Raw genomic sequence first — 24,970 nt, 5'->3', positions numbered from 1 at the left:
TAAATTCCTTATACTTTACAAGACTATAATTTCTCAAATTACTCAGCCCAATGGATTCAGAATGGTAATGTGGTTTGTGACGGCTGTTAAAAACAAAATATTCTATTTTAATGTGACAAACTGTACAGATAAATCATTTATTATACTCATATTGTTATTCGAATGGAAAAGTTTAAAAATGATACCAAACGAAAACTAAAACGATTACTTCCATCTCAGTTTTTCTGTAAAACGAACAGGTTATTTAAAGGAATTGTCTTAGAACAAATTTTTCTATATACTATGAAATTTAGACCTACAAGATTATATCCGTAGTATTTTGTCAAAAGTGGTTAAAATATTATAAAGTTCACATTAAGAGCATAAACAGAATTCAATTAAACATCTGTCTCCAATACCGTAAAAATTGATAAGCGTGAGTCACAAGCATTACAATACATCTTGTGCACGTCTTAAATTCAATAAATGCCTTGGATAGAGATAATCATCTCCAGTGTTGTAGTAAAAATAGTATCATAATATGCTTCACCTAAACTTTAGACGGAAGATTATTTTCTATAAAATAAAAGTTATAGTTATATATTTCAATCCAAATGATTTTAAAAAAATTATTTGCTCAAAGAAATAGATATAATTTCACTCTTCTTAAATGTGTTATTTTACTTCAATATTTTTCTAACTGAAAAAAATTTAATTTTCCTGTTTCAAAGAGATTGTTTCGTATTAACTGTAACATTGAGAATTTTTTAACAGTTAAATTATGTCAATATGAACTAACTAAATGTATTAAATGCAAATATATATTTACAATTTATATTATATTATATATATGATTACAATAATTTAACAATTTATATGATGACTTGGTAATGGGCCAATTTAAATAGTGTATTTATGAAATAAGAATATATCTTTTCACAATTATTACGAACGAAAGCATCAGCTCCGTATTATATTATTCATTATATAGTGTTAAACAATAAATTTTATTGATTATGCAAACAGTTCACACAAAATACAATCATGACATCCCCCAAAATAAACAATATAAATTTTGAAAACCATTTTATTATTATTATTCAATAAACTATGGACCCACACATTTCATTGAATAGAATTTTTGTGGGAATTAGTGCATATATTTTTACACAACACATAACATGACGATTTTATTACTAAAATACGTTTTTTATTAATTAACGAAAAAAGTATTTTTAGTTTTTAAAACAAAAAAATACCTCATACAGTTATTACAAACTATAAAATAGCTTTCAAATGATAATTGCATTATAATTAATTTAATGAAACATTCAGTTATTGAAACTGTCATACTTAAATAAACCATTCAAATCTTCTTAATGGAAATATAAATGTAATATCAGACACAAGATACAACAAATAATTGCTATTATATTTCGTTTATAGCTGAAGTATGGAAGTATGTAATTAAAAACATTATCAACGTCTAGACGTATTCAATAAAGAATATTGAATGTTATAATTATGTATACAATTTTAATTTATACTAATATTGTGTTTTATATTTATTGTAAATATGAATAATTATTATCATTTTGTTAAGTTTTAAACTATTTTATCAATACAATGACAGTCCAATTCATCTATAATGTACAACTAATGCTTAACAGTTAAATCTTCTTTTATTTTCCTATCATATTAATACTTATCATAATTAATTCTTCTGTAAGATTGAATTTTATTCCATATCTTAAATTCTTAAATCTTAGATTCTTATTTTTACAATTATAAAAATATTTATGTCAAATTTTCATTTATATGCACTTAATTCTAATCTTGAATAGTTAAATTTACATTAGAAACATACTAAATGAGAAATTGCTATTCACTAAGTAAATTTTAAAAATAAATAACATTTAATAAATGTATTTATAAATGACATTTATAAATACAATCAGTCAGAACTGATAATGTAGAAAACATGCTTTACCCTCAGTTTAAACGAGACCATTTTGGTGTTATCTGTCTGACTGCTATTAAGGGTGCGCGTCATTCACCCCACAGTGTCTCACTCTAAACAAAATTTCATCTACAAGAAAAGAACTATCGACAAATATTTTTGCACAGTGATTCATCCGTGATTATGGGAACATGTACAAACGTATACACTGAAATGTGTGACAGTGGAGGGTAGAGAATACGAAGGGAGAGAGACGTCGCCGTCATCGTCGTTTTAATGCTCGTCTTGGCGTCTGTCTGCGTAGTTTTCCACCCTATATAACTTTATACGATCTCGACCTCTACCCCAATGTAGCCGACGACCAGCCTCCGATCTCTCTTAACTACCGCCACTATTTATAGCCGACGAGTTTTAAACAAAAAAAATTATTTAGCTAAGTCCAACTCCACCAACGCATCTTTTTGTATTAAAAAAAAAAAAACGGTTCAAATATTTTATAAAAGTATTGTAAAGAACAAGGAGGAGGATACAAAAGATAAAATATAAAATTTTGAATTGATAATAACTATATAATAATCAACTAAATGGATAAATTAAATTAAGCTCTATAATTTAGCTAGTGGCAAAAAATGTTCATATTTCATTTAATCAAAATTTAATTAAACTTATTAAATAATATTTTATTTCTGGATATCAAGAAAAAAGTTTTGTCAGAATATATTCTATATAGAATAATTGTTTTGAACTGTTTACTTTTTAGTTAATAATCTAAGCTTACCTAAGAGATACCTAAATGTTTTGTATTTTTGAGACGTTAAACGCATTATTAAAATTATTATTAAAACCTAAAATATTTTATCAGAAAAAGAACAACAAATCAAAATTAATTTACTATTTTTTCGAAAACAATTAATTATAATTTTCAAAGAAATTTTCAATAAAATTTAAACTTATATGATTATAACCATAGAACATTATAAAGTATACTAAATTAGTTTAACAAAACTTTTATAATTCTTATTGCCTCGCAACCATAAACTCACAAAATCTATAAATTTAAGTCTACAAATTTGAACACAAATCTATTCAACCTCTTAAATTAAGCGACTATTCACTTGAAAACATTAGCTTAAGATTTAGGTTATTGAATGTATTTAAACCTTAATAAATAACTATTTATTTTGATCATAAACTATTATTATTATTATTATAAAAATGTTTTATTAATTAAAGACAAAAAATTATGTTAATATAAGAATTTGACTACTTTGTATCCTGTAAAACACGTTAAAGATAAATAAATTAATAAGCTATGATATTTTAAATTATTTATGAAATTTTGGCGTAAACGTTTTAAAGTCTTTAATAATTATGATTGTTTAAAAACTTAATAAAAAAATAAGAACGCTAAATTTAACGCGTTTTTTTAATGTTCACTTTACTTTGTACCAACCTACTAAATTATGATAACTATATTTATTTTTAATTTCAAAAAAAAAAATTAAGTTAAATACTCACTATTTGTTACTCAGCAAAGCTAATCTGCATTATGTTTTATATTTTCATATTAATTATGCCATTTTGTCTTATTTACATGATTACTATTTAATTTATATTTTTCATTATAGTTCCGAAAATATTTTATTTTCTATAATATATAGTAGTATTTATGATATGCCCGTTATATTTATTAATTTATTATTTAATAAATAAATATTATTATTAAAAGTATTAAAAATTATATTTTGAATCATATTCCTATAATTTTAATTAAATTATAACACACACGTTAAATATCTTCATGGTTAATATAAAAAAAGAAATATACAGAAATGTTTGATATTTGCATTCAGCACGGTATATTTATTGAACACTAGAAATGTAAACTAGGATTGTGTTGTTGTCGATTTTTCAATTTAAGGCAGTAAAATGACCTGAACAAAATACAACCCAAATTATTACTTCATGTGGCTTGCCAAGTATTGCAATGATTATAAATAAAAAATGTTAACTTTTGTTGCCCTGTTCAAATAGAATGAAAATGCAAATTTTGAATTAGAAACAAATTTATACAGTCAACATTTTTTCATTTTTGGAATGATAAAATTTAAAATTATACAATATTATTCAAACATTGCTAATCAAACAAAGTAAGTATTTAGTGATATTGTAGTACTATTTATATAAAAAGTTCGTCATCTCATGATGAAATATTTTAACGCAATGTTTTTAAACGTAATTTTATTAGACATTATTTTTGAAAATAATTACGCGTCTTTTAAACTTTAAACGAAATCATTTCAGTGAATTGGCAAAATAACTTAGATAAAAAAATAAAAGTTCCATACAACTATATGATAACTATGTTTTTAAGAACGGTCTATTGAAAATCATGGAATTGGCGATAAAAACTTTTCATTCTCAGGCGACAAATTATTAACAGAAATGTGTTTTTTATTTATGGAAAGTAATTAAACAGTATCAATATCTATACATGCTGATTTTTTAATTTAATTATTTGTTTTTGAAAGCAAAATCATAATTATAGATACATTATACAAAATCCCAGAAAGATTAAAACACTAAAATTAAAAGTAAATAGCAGTGAAGAGTTTGCGTAAAATTCGCTTATGGAAACTCAAAGATACAATCAGTAACGTATTTGAAAAATACACCTACTGTTTGGTTGTAAATTTACAATACACATTGCTGGTTAGTTGTAGACAGTAAACGGGGAAATTGATGATTTGTTAGTACCCCTCAGTTGACATGTAAATACGATCGTTTTCAAATACTACGGGGAGAGGATAATGCGATTTTGGGTTAATTGTCGCGAAAGACTAAGCCACCACAACGCCCTTCACATCCATAGCACTCAAACATCGCCAATGCGACGCGGCGGCTAAATTATTACCCTTATGTCGCCTGACGACAGCGCCTCCATGTTTGACGTCTTTTGTAATGTTCATTTTCAAACTATTCATTAATAATGCCGACTTAAAAGTATTTATATTCCTATATTTTTGTTTCCAATATAGTTAGCTACCAATATCTAAGTGGTATGTGTAGAACTTTTATTACTATGATAAAAGTTAAATTTATGTTGTATTTATTGAGTTATTTAATGTATATGATACAGCAGTAATGAAATTGCTATGGTTAAAAATGGCTTCTCTTTGCTGTGCTAAGTATAAACCACAAGACTTACTTATAATGTATAGGTAACACTTATTAATTACATGCCCTAAGATATTATACTATTATGCGTGCCTAAAACTTCTCGTGGGAAATAAATTTTAAAAAATTGATTATTTTTTCAATTTTAAATGAAAATGACACTTGATAATATAGTGATGAAAGATTTTGAAATAAGAATAACGTTGTGTTAATATGTTTTAAAATAAGTTTTAACTTCTTACAAAAAAGCAAGAGTACGATAAATAAAAACGTGTTTACATATAGATTATGAAATCGATGTAAACGAGAACTTATAAGGGCTCTGTCAAAAACACCCTGACATTGTAATATATGTTTTGTATTTTTATTATTTGTGTCACTGATTATTATTTCATTTAGGGGCAGAAATGTTAAATAAGTTTATGATTTTATATTATATTCTTCCGATCAAATTTATCAGAAATCTTTAAGATAAATGCATTTATATGACCAATAAAATAGTTTTGAACTATAAACTGTTTAAGTACTAACGACTGTTATAAAACTGTTGAAGAACTTTGATATTGATGATATTAAAAAATCAATTTTCAATTTTTGTGAGAGAAAATAAAAATATAATTTTTAACTTCATTCTTTTAAAGTCTTGTTATTTTGAAAAATAATGTAATTCTTTTAGAGATTCTTTGTTGTCTTAATAACATTTTTTCATTAAATAACATGTTATTTAAAATTGGTGAAAATAATAATAACAATTAAATATAATCTAAGAAATGTGATTTCATATTTTTCAAAAATATTATATTATATTGTTATAACTTGAACATTTGATTAATTATCTATTCCCTTTATTAAAACGAAGGGAGCCATTGTTAATATTAAAGTCTACTATTATAACGTACAATATGAACATTACTGGTATATGTTATTCTTTATTTCACCCCAATATATAACAGTATTATCAAGTCTTTAAGACTATTTTATTTGTAATACTTAAATTGGCGTATTTATTATTTTTTTGCTTTAAACGCAATTATAGTAATGCAAAAACTGAAAGGTCAAATGTTGCAATATTTATGAATATATGCTAAAATTACAATGACTTTTTTAACAATTTTCGAAAATCGTCGAATAAAATAAAAGGTGGTATAAAAATAAATTATCACGGTATGTTTAGATGATTCTAATTCATGTACCTAGAAATGATTTTAACAGAAAACGATGAAATAGTAAAGAAAATAGAAGCAAGAATTCAGTCCAGAAACAAATGCTTTTTCGAAAAAGCGAAACTGTTTGGTGCTCGATCTTCGTCAAGGAAATTATAAGTACAATTATATACTACCTTGGTAAGACTAATTGTAACGTATGGAGAAGAGACTTAGGCATTTCGAAAAACTGATGAGTGTAAATTCTTTGCTTTTGAAAGGAAAATCCTGAGAACAATTTTCGGATCTGTGGAAGACAGTTTGCAATGACTAGTGGACAAGGTAGAATGAAGAATTAGGTTCACAATACCAAAAACTGAACATCGTTTTAGTAATCAAAAATAAGAGGCTACAATGGACAGGCACGATTAGAGAAGCCAAAACCCATTCATCCGAATAATGCTAGAGAATAATCCGACATGTAAAAAACTCATTGGAAGACCTAAAATGAGGTGGGAATATTTAGTTAAGAATGACGTGGAAGAACTAGGAAGAGCCACAAATGGGAAAGCGCGAACATCTGATGGATAGAAGACTGGATATATGGCAGGTTAGACCTAGAGGTCAGTAATACCCAGAAGAAATAATATGTTTAGACAGCAAAGGCTTTTATGATCAAATAATCGAATTCAAACTGCTGATTTCTATATCACGTTCTAGTATTATATGCGATCAATAAACGAAACACTTCAAGATAAATAGATTTTAATAACTTCATAATTTAAATCCTAGCATCGTGTCTAGTTATTCAATTGACGTTTCATCAATGATCTCAACATTCTTCCTATCACTTGACAAAGTTCGCCAAAATGTTCGCATTTCCGCTACTTCTGGTTTTATTCGTACTAAATATGCACGATAAGCTGACTATATATTTGCACATGAAAATAATAAAGTGCAGGCTACAATTTAACAATTATAGTTAAGACTATTAATCGATTGATTAAACATAACATTGTAATACAATAACAATGAAATTAATACTAATTATAACATATCCTAACCTTTTGTACACAGGGTACCTAATTAACTAGAACTCATGCAATAAAATTAAAAATATAAATCTTAATAACACTTTGTCTTTTCAAATGCTTATAGTATCTTACGTTCTATAATGAAAAAATGAAAATATATATGTCTAATCAGATGAAAATAAGAATCTAACTAAAAAATGACTGGTAGATAACAACTTTTGAACTAGTATTTTAAAAGAATTAGCATTTTTATACCATGGTACGAAGTAGTACGATTCACAAATGCTTAGAGATAAAAATAAACAGACGCGAGTTCACCTCCAGTTATTACTTAAAATTATTAATAAATTCTTTACTTTATATTAAAGTGTTAATAATTTCCAATACTAATTTAAAAATAGTTAATGAACAGTCATTTTCTTATTTAAACATATACATATCGCATGTTTCCATTTAAAAAACAAAAGTTGACACAATTTTAAAGGGGTAGGGGCGGAATTGGGAGAAATTTTTTTTTTAATTATAGAACGTAGGATACTATCAGTTTGTAAAAAAAAAAATTACATTATGGTTTATAGATATTATTAGTTAGTCTATAATTAAAGTTTAGTTATTTCAAGTTATTGCATGACTCATAATTGAAACAATCATCCTGTATGTATCGATTTCGTCAAATATTTTACGTGATTCGTTATTTAACTAATAATTAAAAACAAAAAAGTGATATTTATCACGCTAAATGAAGTTTTTTTTAAATTTGAACTCAAGAAGGAACCAAAAGAGTAACCTCAAAAAGAAATAACATTTCATTGGATAATATTATTTGACATAATTTACAGAAAATGGATGAATATAAATTGAATGCAACTAATGGAACATTAGACATACTTGAATAATAGTAGCAGCATAATTTCTAGTCCAGTCCCAAGAAACAGGATAAAGTAAACGCATAGGTATTCCCTCATTAACGTCATCAGCTGAAACAAAAGGTAAAGCACATATGGTTGTGCCCTGGCGTTCCGGATGCAACGGATTATTGTACCATAGTTCTTCAACTAATCTATCCATAAGTCGATAACGACACAATCGACTGTGTCCAATTGCATCAACCTCGATGGCCTCAATAAGAACCTTTACTAAAGCAGGATATAAAGTTGGTTGCAAGAGTTCAATAATTGGATGAATTTTATTCTCTTCCATTTTTATATGATATTAATAAAAAATAATCATTTTTATTGTTTTTGTGTTGCATAGAGATGCGGTATATTATAATAAACATAACTCACGCAGTAATATAATAAATTTTATTATATAACTATGTATTTTTGAGTATTAATAGTATCGCTGTATTGTTTAATGAACTTATTACATGTTATATTAAAGCTATTCATTAAAATTTTATTTGTCGAATAATTTTAAATACATCATATTGAGCATAAAGTAAATTTTATTTTAATCTGAACATCAGTATTTATCTAGTAATGCTGTTTACAAAATGTAAAATAAGTAAAGAAATATTGATAATTCAAGTGAATATATATCAGCTAATTAGCGTATGGTTGTTAAAACATTCGAGTCTGTAGCCTTCTGTTTTTTGGTATTACCAATATTATTTATTTATTATTCAAAAATGTGTAAATCTTGCAAAAAAAAATCTAGGATATATGTCACTAGGGTTACATTTTAAACATATTACCCAAAATATCTAGTCTTGTTGAAAAGCAACAAGCCAAATGTTTTGGCGATATCGCAGAAAGGTCATATATGTTTTATTATAGAATAAACGTGAGGTGTTCGGTTTTTTTAACTTATTTATTTTATTACCATTTTTTACCCTGGATTTCTATCAAACTTATAGACTCGTTTATGCGTCTTTCAATGTAAGTTAGTGAATTAATAGTGACAAGGTGGATTATATGATTGGTTGCCATCACGCAGTAGTTGCACACAAGACATCATGCAAACACATAATTTTCCAAACGAATATAAGCGAACCGTGTCATGTGTTTTAAAGCAATATATTATATTTAAAATTATTCTCAGTGTTTTCCTAGTGCTTAATGGAAGCATTTAAAAGTTGAAATAATAACTGTAATCACATTTAGATAACTTAATATTTTCAAGTAAAATAAATTGTGTACATACATAGTCTAAACTAATGCATTAGTACTAATATAATATAACATGTTATACAATAATACACTATAATATTTATGTATGTTAATAATTAATATTAATAAACATATTTTTATATTAAAGTTCTACAAAAATATTTTTAAAAAGAAGTAATTACACTGAATTCTTAAGAATTTAATAAAAAAAATTTCTAATTTTAAAATTCAAAATTGACATTTGTTAATATTTTATTCTAAATAATACTCCATGTTCACCTTGATTAATTTACAGTAGAATAGCAAGTAATTTCAGGCAAATTATTATACTAATTTGCGACTAATAGTTTTGCAATAAATAATTCATAGAAATTTATAGAAAAATTTTAAACAAAAAGAAAACAAAGCATTTTGTTTTTAAACCTAACAAGTTATTTAGATAGAACGTTAAAATTAAATTTTTTTTGCATGCGCGCTGTCATATGACTTGTAAGCTCTTTTTTACGAGTACCTAGTCGATGGACATAGTTATAACACGCATGGCAGAGAATAAAAAAACAAAAGAAGATATTGCACCCATTTTAAGGAACGATATGGCTAAATAATAAATAAATCACCTCTATCGTCTCATGCATTAAATGGAACTACTTTCTTTTAATATATTATACTACCAAAAAGACTTTTAAAGGAAAAAACGATGTAGCCTTTTATTTTTATTACTATTGTTTTTACTTTGTTATATTTTGTTTGACGTTAATACAAACCAGAGTTTTTTAAGTAAAGACGTGGAAAGAAAATTTACGTCTTGGTAAAAAGATCGTAAAATTTTAACGAGTTGACGTGAAACGGGTTAAATTTGGCTACCTCAAATTGCTTTTATAAAAATAATATGAAATAAACACAAACATCACGTGAAAATAATTATCGTCATACTATTTTATCTTCTTAGTGAAATCATTGAGCAAAAAAAATATTTTATAAATTAATCATGATTCTATACTTATTAACACATAATAAAATACATAAATTATTAACTACTGTACATAACATAGAAAAATATCAAGGAGATATTGAAGCTTGATTATAAATTCAATTAATTCAAACTATTTTCTCACAAATAAACTTTTTAATTTTAGACCATAAGTTAGTTATGTAAGTTAAAATTATTATAATTCTTTCAGTTAATGTTTTAATAAATATATTATACTTGTAACAATTACTCTTGTATTTTTGCATTCACAAATTTATTTTTTTAATAAAAAACTTCAATTCTAGATACTTAAATTACTGAATTAAAATTGTTTACAAGTAAAACTCATTATAATAAAAGATCCTCAATAAAAAACATACTTTTCTATTTTTAAGAAAATTATTTTCTTAAAAATGGAAAATTATTATCATCATTGAATTTTTTAGGATTAAGTAAAAATAAATGTTTTTGCAATCAAATATTCTTGTTTCACTAGTAATATATATATATTGAAACTTACCGATATCAATGATTCGACAGCCAATAACAAAGATACAAAATACATTAATAACCATCGCTTTCATTTCTGATATCCAATCAACAGTATAAAACAACTGAAACTATAAATAATACATAAAATAACAAAGTATAATATCAATAATTCAAAGTCGTATAACTTTTTAAGTATTTAAAACATTACTTGGGAGGGGTAAGGTAAGTCAATCTCCTATCACTAAAAGATATAGTGAAATAAATATATGTTGGAGTAGATTAACATTATCACCCCCATTCAATTAAGACACTTGAAACGATTAAATAAGACATATAGTAAGATTTATACAATAAAAATTGATAATTTGTGGCTAACATTATTTAAAATTAATAATATGTTTCAATTAATATTTTAAATATATTTTTATTTATAATGGTAAGATTTATATAGACAGAAATGACTTAAATAATTCACCAAAAAGTTTAAAAAAAGTTTTGTTTTTATTATGACAATAATTTTTTCTTAGTTACTCTTATATAAAATTTAATAACAGTGTTATTAAGGGGCACCTTGGGCATTACTAATTTAAATTTGTTAAATTTCCATTTATCTTTAAAACATAGTAAAAATTCATAATTTAATTTATTTTAAATTGTCATTTTATAATAAAATGTATTTTTCATATTTTATTTTTTTTTGATAATTTTTAATTTGACACTTAATGGTCAATTTACAAACTTAATTTTGAAAATTTTATAATAAGTACAGTTAATTTTTCTCTATTATTAGTTATCACGTTTTAATTTTTAGATAAATTAATAAATAAATTATATCTTTTTAATAATAACTTTTTTTAATTATAAGACCTCATTTTAGAACTGACATAATTTTTAATAAAATACAATTTATTTAATTTTAAGTTATAGAATAAAAAAAAAATTACGAAAATATTAAATGAAAAATTAAAAGGCATAAATCTAGTATAATCTGATATGATGCCACTGTTGTTTGTCCTAAAAATAAAAAAAATATTATAACAAAAGTATTAATTTATCTATGTCAATAGGTTACAATTCCTTAATTATTTAAATGGATAAAACTTTTTAAAAACAATTTTAATTTAATTTAATTAACGAAAAATTAATCAATTTCAATAAATCAAAATATTTCATTGCAGAAATGTTTTATGAGAATGTAAATATCAAAAGTTAATTATCTAACTTGGATATATTTTTAATATGTATGCTTCAAAAATCTAAAATGACTAATATAGAATATGACATTTATATAAGAAAAATATCCTAAGATCTTTAAATAATAAAATGCTTAATAAGAATTAATGATAATACATCTAACATAATTCTAAAAATAATATAATACATTTAAAAATATTTATTGAAATAACACATTTTCAAGTATGGCATTTAGTGGATTAAAATACTATTTTTTATTTCAGCGTGTAAAAACTTTATTTGAGTACATAGAATTATTTGAACATGTTTTTTATAATTATTTTTATTTATTAATAAAATATTATTTTTAATTCTTATTTGTTTTCAAATTACAAAAATATATATTTTCTCATAAAATTTATAATTTTTTGTTGTTACTAAAAGAAAATGTATATAAGAACACTTGATCTATAAATAAAAATAATACTAACCTAATTGTAAATTACAAGTTAGAATATATGTCGTGATCATCGAAACAATATTTTAGTACTACATAGTGTTCAAAGTTATGACTTTTTTATAAAACATTTTTTTTTCCATAAACTTATTACTCAGTTAACTTGAGGTTAACATGAATCTTATTCACTCGCGAACTGTACATGAAAATTAATAAATAATACGGAGAGTCGGTGAATCTTTAGCAACGGCGTGCAGCACACTGCCGGCCGGCTGATACTAGCGAAGATTTCGGTACTGTGCAAATGATGACACGCCGACCGGCACGCGCTTTCTGATGAGCTCTGGTGGTAAAGGCGGCCGTATGCACCAAAATATTTACAACATATGTAATTTGCACCAAAACTCTTCATAATTTTCACTAAAATATAGATATTGACACCATCTCATTTAGTTAAAAACATGAAATTTAATTTGCACTAGAGTTTAAAATTACAAGAAATTTTGGTGAAAAAAATTGGAAAACCAGTTTGTTTCCTGGCATCTAAGAAAAATTGGAAATTTATAAAAACTTAAACTAAATCAACATAAATATTTCAAACTATTATAGCATAAATAAACACTATTCTTTTAGGTTGGTTATTATACACTAACCTCTTATTTTCATAATTACTAATATTGAGTAAACTATACTCAATAAATAAAACTATTTCTCAAATAGTTTTAATACCTTTACTATCTATACTTAATAATAAAATGAAACGACTGAACACTGTCCTGATATTATGTGTTAAGGATTGTCAACTAGTGAACTATTATATCCAATTGCCACCGGGTTACTAAGTTAACCTTATTCTTCATCAGCAACATGTGAAAGAAATTGGTCTGCTATTAGCAGAGTACATACTAAATCTAGAAATACACTTAAAGTGATAAACAGAAACTAGTAGCAATAAATAATAACCTCAATATACTTCAAGAAAACTGTTCAAGTGAACCAAAAAAGAAAAGTTGAAGATATTCAAGCTTAATAGTAATATTAACCAAAATAATATTAGTATTCATTCAGTATCTACTAATTACACAGATTCTGGGATGATTTCCAGTTGCAATTTCAATACATTGCATAGTATTAATAAATAAATGTTGTTCTAATAATTTATATTATGAAAAAAATAGTAGTAGTATTAACAAAATATTATGAGCTAATATTGCAGTTGGAACTAGAAGTAATTGAATAGGAACATTATATACACATAATAATATAGAAGTATATTATTATGTGTATATTATATTCCTATGTTTTTTTGTCAATTTCAAATTTTCCTATTTTTCTCAAAAAAAAATAATTTTTATTCGATCTTCAATTTTTTGGGATATTCGATTATTCTTTCGATATTACGTCCATGGTTCGACAGAAATAAATAATATTCGCACTTCTGAAAAATATTGACACAGCTCAACAACTGAAATATTAGGAAATCAATTATATTACGCTAGTGAAATTGTGTTAATAGTGGTTCAACTATTATTATTTTAGCTTCGATACGAAGCTGAGAAGGTATTAATTTTACTATGATGTGCTCTTTTTTGTGTTTGTTACCACTTTTTCTCAGCTCTCACCGATTTGTATTCTTTCAGCGATACGTCAAAAGATCACAAATCGTATCTAGCCGAAGAGATTACCCTCAAAAATTGAAATAATTTCCTTCGTTCCCAGTAAATGGAGGAAATCTCCAAAAAAAATACAATTTTAAAAATCGCTAATTTTCAACATTTTTTTTTTCTTAAAACTGCCATAACTTTATCATAAATAACCAAATCAATATAATTTTTTTTTAAATAGATGCATAATATCTTTACCTATCATTTGGTATATATTTTTTATAAATCTGACCTTTTATCTGCCTACAGGAGGGATTCCAAATGACAACTTTTTCACAAAAAATTAACTTTTGAAAGTGTTCCGGAAATACTGACACTTTTATATATATCTTAAATTAAAGCTAATGTAATATACTTTGTTATGGAAAAAAAAATGTCGGATGTTATTTTTGTATTAAAATTCTCAATTTTATATTTTACATTTTTAACTTTATATTTCTCTAACTTTTTTAAAAAATGTATGGATCAACACAATTTTTTTATGAGAAATACTATTTATAGACCTCTTTCATTCGTCATACTTTTTTTAGGAAATAAAGGGATCATGTCCCTTTATAAAGGGGGGTTCAAAACTTAAAAATGCATATAGAAAAGAGAACTTTTTCAACTTATTTTTTGAAAGTGTTCAAAATATACTGTCACTTTTATATAAATATCTTAAACTAAAGCTCATGTAATATACTTTATTATGGAAAAAAAATTTCGGACTTTATTTTGTTTTCATGGTTGAAACGGACATCAAAGTTAATAAAAAAATACGATTTTTCTAAAAAATTATAATATTAAATTATTAAATATCAATTTCATACTATATTTAATGCTATACTAAATATTTATACATATATTACACTTATAAATCATAAAACTTGTAATCAAAATATAAATAAGGAAATGTTGCTTTTGGAATAATCCATAAATTTTTTAAAACTAAACACTATTTACAGATTTGCATTGAAGCGTTTTTTATAATAGTGATTTTAATCACTGTCAATATCATATATACTGATCCAACTTATACGTCCCCATTGCGCTGGGTTTTTATTATTATTATTTTTTTTTGTGTCTATTACCACATTTTCTCAGCTCTCACTGGACCGATTTTCTTAACAATACGTCAAAAGATCACAAATCGTATCTAGTTGTTTTATATTAAGACCGCTACATGCTACCAACTTAATCAGTAGATATTTAAGCAGAAATAGTGACACAACTAACTAAAGTGTTACTATTTACGCCGTAAAATGTATTATTTTCGACTCAAGAATAAAGACTTTACTGTCTTAAATTTTGTCATCATGAAAAAATGTTTAAAATCTAAATAAAAATAATAAAATTATGAAGAACTTGATATCATTACTTGAAATTCAATTTTTATTAGTTGTGTCAATATTATTTCAGGAGTAGAATATATTGAGGAAAATCTACATAATCTAGAACTTCTAAAAGATAAAGTATAATACTAATATATCATAAATATATATATTTTGTTGTAAATTCCTGAAACATTTTAAAAAACATCAAAAAAATGTTTGTACACTCGCACTTATAATTTATTCTACTTTTCATATATAACAAATGTTGGTTTAGAAATTTTTTTTTTCAATAATTTCTACTGTAGTTTTTTATTTTCATACCTACTCATCACTTTAAAAATGAACATATATTCTTTAAATTTCAAGAATTACTACTAACTTATTATTAATGTTTATCAAATATTAATAAAAGATAATCTTTAATATTTTACATTAATTTTGTTTTAAAAAAAAATGTTAATTTAATGGCACACTAATGCGCAAAAGAAGATTAAACTCATCATATGTATTCTATATTAATAATAGTGTATTTAAGTACCTAATACTAGGTTATCTATATTATTCATTTTTCTCTCCATAACTATTGCCATAACATTTTTTCTCTTTTTGTACTAGTCGACTTACGACACAACTGCTACTATTTTCAGAATTCTCAAAATATCATGGGTTTAATAAAAGCTATCTTAACATTTGTCAAGCAAATATAATATGTTTTTAAGAAACTGCTTTTCTAACATGTTACATTATAATAAAAAGAGTTTAAATTACTAGTATAAATATGTAATGTTTTGAAGCGATTGTTTATGAAGATAATACGACGTTAATCGGCTAAACTCAGATTCGTATATGACAAAACTTTAATTAAGTAAATGTGTATATGTTAGTAACAAATTAATATTAAATCAAGAGCTTAGTAGAGTGTGTAAATTTTCAGACGGAAACTATGAAGATTTAAAGATAATAATAAAGAAATTGCTTCTAATGAAAAATGTTTGTTGATTGTCTGTAGTTAAATTTCTAGAGCATTTTAAAATTTGAAAAAATTTTTAATTTTTAGTGTTTATATTATGATGACAAACGTTGGTCTAAACTCATCAGAGAAGGACAGAATTAGCACAATCCTTAAACACTAAATAATGGTTATATGTATTGAATTTTTTTCCTTAAAAATTTGAAGTTGAATGAACATCGATAATTTTATTGAATAAAATTGATGAATTAATTAGATAAAAACTTGTTATTTTTGTACAATACGTATTTTTAAGTTCGATTATACATTATTAATGCAATTTTAAATTTTTACAAATTTTAAAATGCTCTAGAAATTCAATTTCAAAATATCAAGAAGATATTTTGCTACCAAATTATTTCTAATTATCTATTCTATATAATGACTATTTTATTTTTTTTTATTACTTCCATATAATTTTTTCAAAATTAATTATTTTTATAAAAAAAAAATAATAATAATTTATATTTTATGGTATTATTATAATTTTATTCTCTATCAAGGTTTTAAAAAATAAAGTAACAAAATATGTTCAAAGTGGATCGAAAGTCACAGAATTTTCAGAACAAGTTGGGACACTTGTACTTAATCAATTTATCTTTCAATTAATAATTATCAAAATAATATAAAATGTTTTTGCTAAAAACATATTCATCTAATTAATAAGCTAATATTATGAACAAATATCAAGTGAAAAGTGTTTGTTTTGGGCATATGATACCTTCAGTTACAACGAGAAAAATTTAGTAGAGAATACGTTTTTTTTTTCAACATAAATATATTATGTACATAGTTTTACACGCCAATTTTCTTCGTTCTAAACAACATAAGTAAACCGTATAACTCATATGGATGTATGTAACGAGAATAACCTCGTATTGTATGAAGGAAGATGTATTCCGTAGGACTTTATCATACAGCGCATTTGTTTTATAATACCCCCAGCGGCACAACCTTCCAACCAATAATTCGATTTCAAATCCAAACGTACAAATTTAATTTAATTTGTTTTGCGAACATTTCGAGCAGTAAACTAGGGTTTGTGCGAATACAGCCCAAGGGTTAAATAGTTCTGCGCTAACCTTGAAATTTTGTACTTTTTTCAATTATGTATCTGATTAACCATCACACTACATCAAAAGAAAGTAAGTAAATTTTACAATTAAAGACTACTTAACTAGTTTTAAATATTCCAGAATTTTTCATTGCAATAACATAACGCAACTATGCAAACTTTGATACAGTTTCAAAAGTTTTCCAACAGATAACAAAATTTTAATTGTTGATTTATGTATAAATGCATATAATAACAAATAACTTAGTTTTGGTTAACTATAGATAGTTCCTTTCGTGAAAATGTTTCCAATAAAAACAAGTTTTTTTTTATGTTGATGACAATAAGTCACATTAAATTATTTTCGGAACTTTGGGATTTGTTGAGGGATAAAAAGAATTTCGTGATTTTGAAAAAGATTAAAAAAGAGAAGTATAGTAAAATAAATGAAAAACGGTTATATACCTCTTGGGATTTAAGAGGCTCGTCTAAAGAGAAAATTTACTTTGGTAACTTTAAGGTTGTTTATTAAAGGTAAATGAACAGCCGTTTATTTTATGGTTTCTGGGTGTCATTAGCATAATGATTCCCGCGATAGTGAGAAACAAAAAAAAAACAACTATGGAGAAAATAACATAAAAAGTATTTAAATCCCTGGAATATTCTAAGATCTTCTTTTACAAAAAAAAACAGTACAGAGAATATACACTAGGGAGTGCTTCAAGACAATAAGAATAATTTTTGGAATAAACAAATGTGTAATTTTATTTTGACGCATCTAAAGTTTTCTCATTAGATTTTTGGTAATCACTCTTATTGAACTTTATTATAATTAGTATGAGAATGACATTGAGTCAAAGGTTTGGTTTAAACATAATAAAAAATAAATGGCTCCGGTCTTAGCTTACACCCTGTTGGTGACACCTCCGTACAACCAGTCATCCATATTATTACGCCATACAGATAATAATTGTAGAAAGTATTTTCCAACTCGATAAGGCACAAAAAATTATATTTTTACTACGTAGTTTGTACTAGACCTCGTAAAAAATTTATTTCAGGACAGTATAAAAAAGGGTAGCATAGTGGGGCCGATGCACATTATGGACGTGGGATAGTTGAAACAAGTATAGATGATATCATACATTTTAATCACTGTCATAAGAAACGCTTCGATGCAAATCTGTAGATAGGTTTTAATTCTAAGAAAGTGGTGCATAATTACAAAAGTAACATCAACTCCTATAACTCTTTAATTATATCCTGATATCCAAACTAATTCTTAGATTTAAAAGTATAATTTATAAATAAATATTTATTATAGAAATTAAATATAGTATGAAATTAATGTTTAATATTGCAATTTTTACGAAAAATAGTTCATTTTATTACTTTTATGACAAACAAATACAAAAATTAAAGGACTTTATAAAAATATTTTATAAATAAATTTTTTTTTTTACAAAATTTTGATTGGTTATTTTAGTTAAAGTAAATCATAAAAAATTAATTAAGATCAAAATATTTCTATTGTAGAATCTATTTGAAGACCAAAAGATACTGATACTGATCAATTATTTCTATTTAAGTGATTATTACGATAAAAAAAATGTATTGAGCTTTTCTGAAAAATTTACTGTAAATAGTAATTATAAAATTTCCTGCGCATTAATCTTAACAGTATTATTTTTTTAATTCTAATAGAGTTTTCTATTTAATGATGTCAATTTCAAACTTGCCAGTTGAACTAAAAGTTGGGACACTGTACCAATTTCAGGTTATTTTAAGAGTACTAAAATTAAAGTAATAAATTAAGTTCTTTAAATTGAATTGAAAAAATAGATTATTCATTAATTATATTTTAATTATTATCGTTGAAATTATATTTATATACATGTGTGTATGTGTAAGTGTATAGAAGATAACTTAATAAATGTCAATCATATGTAATTTCAATAAAAGCAAAAAATAATTTTAAAACTAAGGAGTTTGTAGAAGTAAAACATAGATTTTTTCTCTCAAGTTGCTACAAAAACATTTTATTATGAACTGTGAGGCATTAATTACATTTACTATTTTAATTTGATAAGACAGTCTCGCAATAAGATATAGTAAAAAGCCCTTCTAATTTTCGTAGATTCGCGTTAAGGTGAATGATGAAAATTATCTTTTTTTTTTGTGGAACTCATGGAATAATCTGTAAACGGAATACCTTTATATTTAATAGTAAACTGAACAAAACAAACCTTTTGACTGATGTTCAGTACATTTTCTTGTCTACATCCGTCACTTTAGTCTATTAACATTTTGTCATTCTATTTTCATCTTTTTTACACTTTCACTGTAGGATGGTTTGCGCAATACTAACAGCTGTTAATATTTAATAGAAATTAAACTATTTTTTCTTCCATGAATACAATTTTAAATTATTCTATAATTCAATTTTCAAATAATAAGTTTAGTCTATTTCCAACAAAATAAATACAATAATTTCCAAAAATTCAAAATTTTCTCTATTTTAATATATTTCATTTTGGACTACAAATTTAATATTTTTAATAACAAAAATCTACGCAGAGACTTTTTCTCTGCCATACCTTATCACGTGACCAGCCACCGGTGACGCCTGTGTCTTGTACTTGGAATATTACATCACTTTACGAGATTAATTTTCTTCGATTTGTCCGGATTTTATAATTGTTCACTTATTTATTGTTTTGCTGTAAGCATCACCTGTCTTACTTTTAATAACACTCATGTAAGTTATTTTATTATTAAATACTGTAAGTTTGTGACAATGATTCGATTTATTTTTACTTTTATTAATTGATATAATACAACCATGCTTTTTCCTGAAATATTATAAAACCAAATTAATTTTACAGATTAAACTCTAAAATCGAAAATGACTCCACCATCTTTCAGCGACCTCGGCAAGGATGCCCGAAATGTATTCAATAATGGTTACGTTTTTGATGTACTCAAATTAGATTTAAAAACTAACCAAAATGTTGAAATCAAAGCCGGAGGTACACAACACTTGGCATCTGGTGCTGTAAATGCTAATTTAGAAACCAAATATGTGATCAACAAAAATAAGTATCGTAAGTTAACTTTTATTAAAAATTTCAATTAAAATTCACAGCAAGGACAGATTAGAAGTATATTCATAATAACTTGTTCTAAGTACAGTGCTAAGATATGAACTTTGGATATTACTACTTATGATAAGACGTAAAATATATTAACAAGTGTTTAGTACCTAGAAAGCAACTATTGTGTAACTAATTGAATTATGTATAATGTATTTATATATCATTTATGATTAATTTTAAAAATTAATTTTTTGTTGTCTATTGAAATTATAAACAAAAATAATTTTTTTTCCCAAGTCGAGGATGCTGAAAACATTTACGTTTTTTTAGGCTTTATCAGAATAGATTTAGAACTTTCTTTTTCCTAAAATATAGTAATCAATTCAGAACTAATGTCACAATCAGGATTTATTTTTGTGGGGTATTTTAATTTTAAAAATATTGTGAATATTTCATAATATTATTTTAAATTTAGGTTTATGATAAAAAAAAAGTGCTTAATTTAATAATTTAACAATTGTTATATTTCAAGATTAACAAACTATTTTAGTGGGTTATAAACCACTCATCCCTTCCTGGTTGCACCATTATTTAGAATACATTTAATATGTAAAAAATTAAGTATAGATTTTTTATATACCCTTGTTTTTAGAATTGAATCATTAGAAATTTCCAATTTTTTTCAGTTCTCACTTTTGTTGAAAAATGGAATACAAATGATGTGATGACAACTGAAGCATCAATTAGCGGATTATTACCCGGAGTTAAACTAGTAGCTGATGGCACGTTTGATCGCAAAAAACAGTGAGTTAAAATTTTAATTATATTAAAATATAAAACACATTATAATTTTAACTTTTATTATGTAGATCCAAAGCAGTTAAAGTGAAATCAGAGTTTAAAAATGATTATGTTTCAGTTAACTTAGACACTGAATTCCGTGGATTAAAACCTTTAATTAATGCATCAGGGGTTGCTGCCTACAATGGTATACAATATCAAAATTATTTTTTTAATAAGTTACAAATAAAGGAAAATTATATTTTTACATAACATAGGTTGGTTGGCTGGTTATAATGTAAAATATAATACTAATGATAATGAACTGCAATCTAATAATCTGGCTCTCAGCTATATTGCCAAAAAATTTGTCTTTACTACAACTGTGTAAGTAAAATATATTTTTCTGTTAGTACTTAAATTTATTTTATATTACTAAATTACAGAAATGATTGCAAAGTTTTTGGTGGCTCAATATTCCAAAAATTATGTGACAAGACAGATTTAGGTTTGCAAGTATCATGGTCTTCTGAGAGTAATGACTCATCTCTTGCAATAGGAACTCAATATCAACTGAATAGTGATGTTAAATTACGTGCTAAGATTAACAATAAAAGTCAATTGTGTTTGGGGAGTGGAATTAAAGTGAAAGAAGGTTAGGCATTATTTTTTAATGATTTTTACAACAAAAAAAAACTCATATTTTTTTGTTGTAGGTGTTACATTAACATTAGCAAGTATGTTCGAGTGTCGTACATTCAACCAAGGTGGTCACAAATTTGGAATCGGATTAGAACTTGCATTATAAAGAACTAAATATTTGTTCAACTTGTAGACAAAATTAATTGTCAGTAAAATTAGGAATTCAATTTAATCATAAGAATATTTTTTATTATAAAATAGAAAAAATCAGTGTATTTATTTATATTAGGACATGGTTATATTTAAAAAAAATTAAAATTTTTCTGTTAAATTAAAAAGCCATTTGATCATTCAAGTGTTTATTCATCCAGTCACGAATTGCTGGGTCTGCTGACATCAGTTCAATAATATGATTAACATGGTAACACAATGCTTCAATTTTTTTATCCCATGTTGGAAGTAATTTTTGAGCTACACAGAAATAAAAGAATAATTTCAAAGCAATTTGTCATGCAATTTAAAACTTACATTTAAAATGTACATAACACTCAATTTGATCTATAGATCCTTCCATACGTCCTTCGGATATCATTTGCCCTGCAATTTTTTCTGCTTTAATAGGTTCTATGCCTAATAGTCGACCTAGTTCTTCAATTTTCATGTTTTTATAAAGTTTACTAGCAGATAATAAATTATGTTCTATTATGGCCCTATCCAATATAGTGGATCCTAGAAAAAAAAATTATTTAATAATCTTAATTGTTCTATTAAAAACTACTTGTTTACCATCAACAGTTTTAGCTTTTTGATGAGGTTGAAGCATTGCATCAAGTTGAATGATTTCAGAATGCCTAATAATGCGATCCAAGTACATTTTTTCAAGTATGGAAAATTCTGGTAAACTCTGGCATCTTTCATCTTTAAATAATGTAGCTAACATACGGCTACGCTGTTGACCTAAAGTATTGATGCATCATTAATTTCCTTTTTTAATATAAATACTGATTATATGATCATACCAGCAGATGCTAATACTGTACAAATAAGTGCATTTTTTAAAGCAGACATGCGTTCCTCTTCTGATATTATAGTCTTATAAGATAATTCATTGTATCTTTGAGCAGCTTCAATGAATTTTCGTCTATAGTCTAAGACTCTAGCATAACATACTTTATAGCATATTTGTAATTTTTCATTTTTTGATTCAGTCTACAATTAAAAATTAACTTAATAGGTTATAAAGATATTAAATTATTAATTACTCTACTTGTAATAATGATGCCCTATTGATGTAGGATTCTGCTAACATCGGATCATCATCTTCTAAATATAAACGAGCAATTTTCATATAAGTTTCTAACTTGTAATCAACTGTATATTTTCTAAATAAAATAATTAGAATAGTTATAAAAATTACATTAAAAGGCTTATATTTATTAATACTTTTGACCAGTTTCTAAAGGAATACCAACAAGTACAGATGCTGCTTCTTTCCAGTTGTTTTCTCTTTCATAAATAGAAGCTAAATGTTGACGAACATTAGCAACTTGCTCTTCAAAAGAAATAACTCTAGGTTGAATCTAAAAATAAAAAACTATAAAACATATAGAGAAAATGATTACACAGTAAACCACCGAGTAATCATGCAATGACTACCAAAATTGAAGACTGCGGTGTTTTACAAAACATTAAAATTGAGAAAATTATCAAGATTAGTAATAGTATTAAGCATGTCAGTCTTACATAGTAATTCAATCAAAATATTATGTAGCTTGTATTTTTAGTAATTATTCTGCAGTAAAATAAAAATTGAAAGAATTTTAAATAAAAGAAAATAAGTTGCACAATTTTAGATAAAAAATAAAACATCTCAATCTAATTTATAATATCTAGTTATATAAGTTATATAATACTTGTACTAAGAAAGATAACCTAACAATTTTAAAGGCATAATATAAACCTTTTTAGTAACAAAAAAATACAAAATCTGATCAGCAATCAAATAAATGATTACCTATTAATTCTAATAAAAGCAGTATACATTTTTATTATAAAACAAAATAAAGTTTAAAAGTAAGACTATGACTAGAATTCCTTTAAAAACTATTATATTTATATACTATTCAATTAACTTCTATATCCCTCATACAAAAATACAAATTTGTTACTTATAACAAAAATACATATACATAAATATAAATGGATATTGAAAATAATTTACTTTTTCTAAGGTAAAATGAGCTAGTTGTTTAGATTGTCCATCAGGTAAATCAGGTAATAATTGAGTACTGACATCAGACAATATTTGACGAGATATAACCAAACTCACATTTTCATTAACAACTATTAACAGTACAATATTCAATTTTATAATCTATCAATATTAAAATTATTTCAACAATATAAATACTAAATTTGAAGTATATACTCACTGGCTTCTACAAATACTTTTAATGCTTCAATTATGTTATCACCAGTGTTTGACAGTACATTATTCAATAAACTTCTATATCTATAATACAATAATTAACATGATTTTTACATAGGAAATTGTTAATTCACTCATATTTCATCACATACTTATCTACTTGATCTTTATGGGAAGCTTGTGCATTAGACAAATGACTAAGGTGTTGGCGTATTTGAGCAATAGTAAGAGACATAATAATAAAACAAACACTTATGACACCAGAAATAGAAATTAAAACTTAAAATTTTTATTTTTTATGTCTTCAAATTAATTTTTCAAAGAATGTATTAATTAACGCAATTATAATGCATTGGAAATAGGCCGGTACAACATATACGGTATCAGAATTTATAAAAGTAATCAGACAAACGATAAAAATTATTATCAAAATATATTTATCAAATCGGTATCTATATCTTGAAAATGTTCAATTTTAATTAAATTAAAA

At 24.9% G+C, this 24,970-nt stretch overlaps 3 protein-coding genes across 7 annotated transcripts in view; 1 reads left to right on the top strand and 2 right to left on the bottom strand.

Annotated features, from left to right (window-relative positions):
* The window catches only part of LOC126900822 (lachesin-like), a 61,072-nt gene extending 41,169 nt beyond the window's left edge, over positions 1-19,903 (bottom strand). The window contains exons 1-2 of one of the 4 annotated variants that reach the window (XM_050676792.1): positions 19,782-19,903; positions 10,894-10,993 (exon numbers count right to left, since the gene is read on the bottom strand). In XM_050676792.1, coding sequence (XP_050532749.1) covers positions 10,894-10,957 — 64 coding nt within the window. In that variant the 5' untranslated portion in view covers positions 10,958-10,993; positions 19,782-19,903. Of the gene's footprint in view, positions 1-8,180; positions 8,261-10,893; positions 10,994-12,529; positions 12,805-19,781 lie in introns of those variants that run through there. The other 3 variants (XM_050676791.1, XM_050676793.1, XM_050676794.1) reach the window with 3 other exon arrangements.
* A 224-nt stretch (positions 19,904-20,127) lies between these two features.
* LOC126900833 (voltage-dependent anion-selective channel-like) lies at positions 20,128-22,402 on the top strand. Of its 2 annotated transcripts, none has more exons than XM_050676808.1 (7): positions 20,128-20,293; positions 20,421-20,639; positions 21,317-21,434; positions 21,500-21,618; positions 21,689-21,797; positions 21,857-22,065; positions 22,127-22,402. In XM_050676808.1, exons 2-7 carry the CDS (start codon positions 20,441-20,443, stop codon positions 22,216-22,218), a joined length of 846 nt encoding a protein of 281 aa, XP_050532765.1. In that variant the 5' UTR covers positions 20,128-20,293; positions 20,421-20,440; the 3' UTR covers positions 22,219-22,402. The 2 variants fall into 2 exon arrangements, with proteins under 2 accessions (XP_050532765.1, XP_050532766.1); XM_050676809.1 differs by having other exon boundaries at positions 20,197-20,318.
* LOC126900824 (COP9 signalosome complex subunit 4) lies at positions 22,280-24,875 on the bottom strand. The gene is made up of 9 exons (XM_050676796.1): positions 24,633-24,875; positions 24,485-24,564; positions 24,274-24,395; positions 23,496-23,632; positions 23,320-23,434; positions 23,072-23,261; positions 22,839-23,009; positions 22,581-22,781; positions 22,280-22,523 (listed from the first exon to the last, which is right to left on the bottom strand). The coding sequence occupies exons 1-9, from the start codon at positions 24,713-24,715 to the stop codon at positions 22,384-22,386; spliced, it is 1,239 nt and encodes a 412-aa protein (XP_050532753.1). The 5' UTR covers positions 24,716-24,875; the 3' UTR covers positions 22,280-22,383.
* Between the last annotated feature and the right edge of the window lie 95 nt (positions 24,876-24,970).

Source organism: Daktulosphaira vitifoliae, unplaced genomic scaffold (genome assembly GCF_025091365.1).
Source record: "Daktulosphaira vitifoliae isolate Bord-2020 unplaced genomic scaffold, ASM2509136v1 Scaffold_3, whole genome shotgun sequence".
NCBI classification, from domain to species: Eukaryota; Metazoa; Arthropoda; class Insecta; order Hemiptera; family Phylloxeridae; genus Daktulosphaira; species Daktulosphaira vitifoliae.
Note: the sequence above shows the minus strand (reverse complement) of the source record. Positions and strands in the feature narration are given on the sequence as shown.

Bases quoted from the DNA above. Each gene is read 5' to 3' on its own strand.
- LOC126900824 (XM_050676796.1), bottom strand. From the start codon at position 24,715: ATGTCTCTTACTATTGCTCAAATACGCCAACACCTTAGTCATTTGTCT. The intron at 23,633-24,273 runs GTAAATTATTTT...TTTTATTTTTAG, and splicing joins CTCATTTTACCTTAGAAAAA to ATTCAACCTAGAGTTATTTC. The intron at 23,010-23,071 runs GTATGATCATAT...TCAATACTTTAG, and splicing joins TACAGTATTAGCATCTGCTG to GTCAACAGCGTAGCCGTATG.
- LOC126900833 (XM_050676808.1), top strand. From the start codon at position 20,441: ATGACTCCACCATCTTTCAGCGACCTCGGCAAGGATGCCCGAAATGTA. The intron at 21,798-21,856 runs GTAAGTAAAATA...ACTAAATTACAG, and splicing joins TTTGTCTTTACTACAACTGT to AAATGATTGCAAAGTTTTTG. The intron at 22,066-22,126 runs GTTAGGCATTAT...TTTTTGTTGTAG, and splicing joins TGGAATTAAAGTGAAAGAAG to GTGTTACATTAACATTAGCA.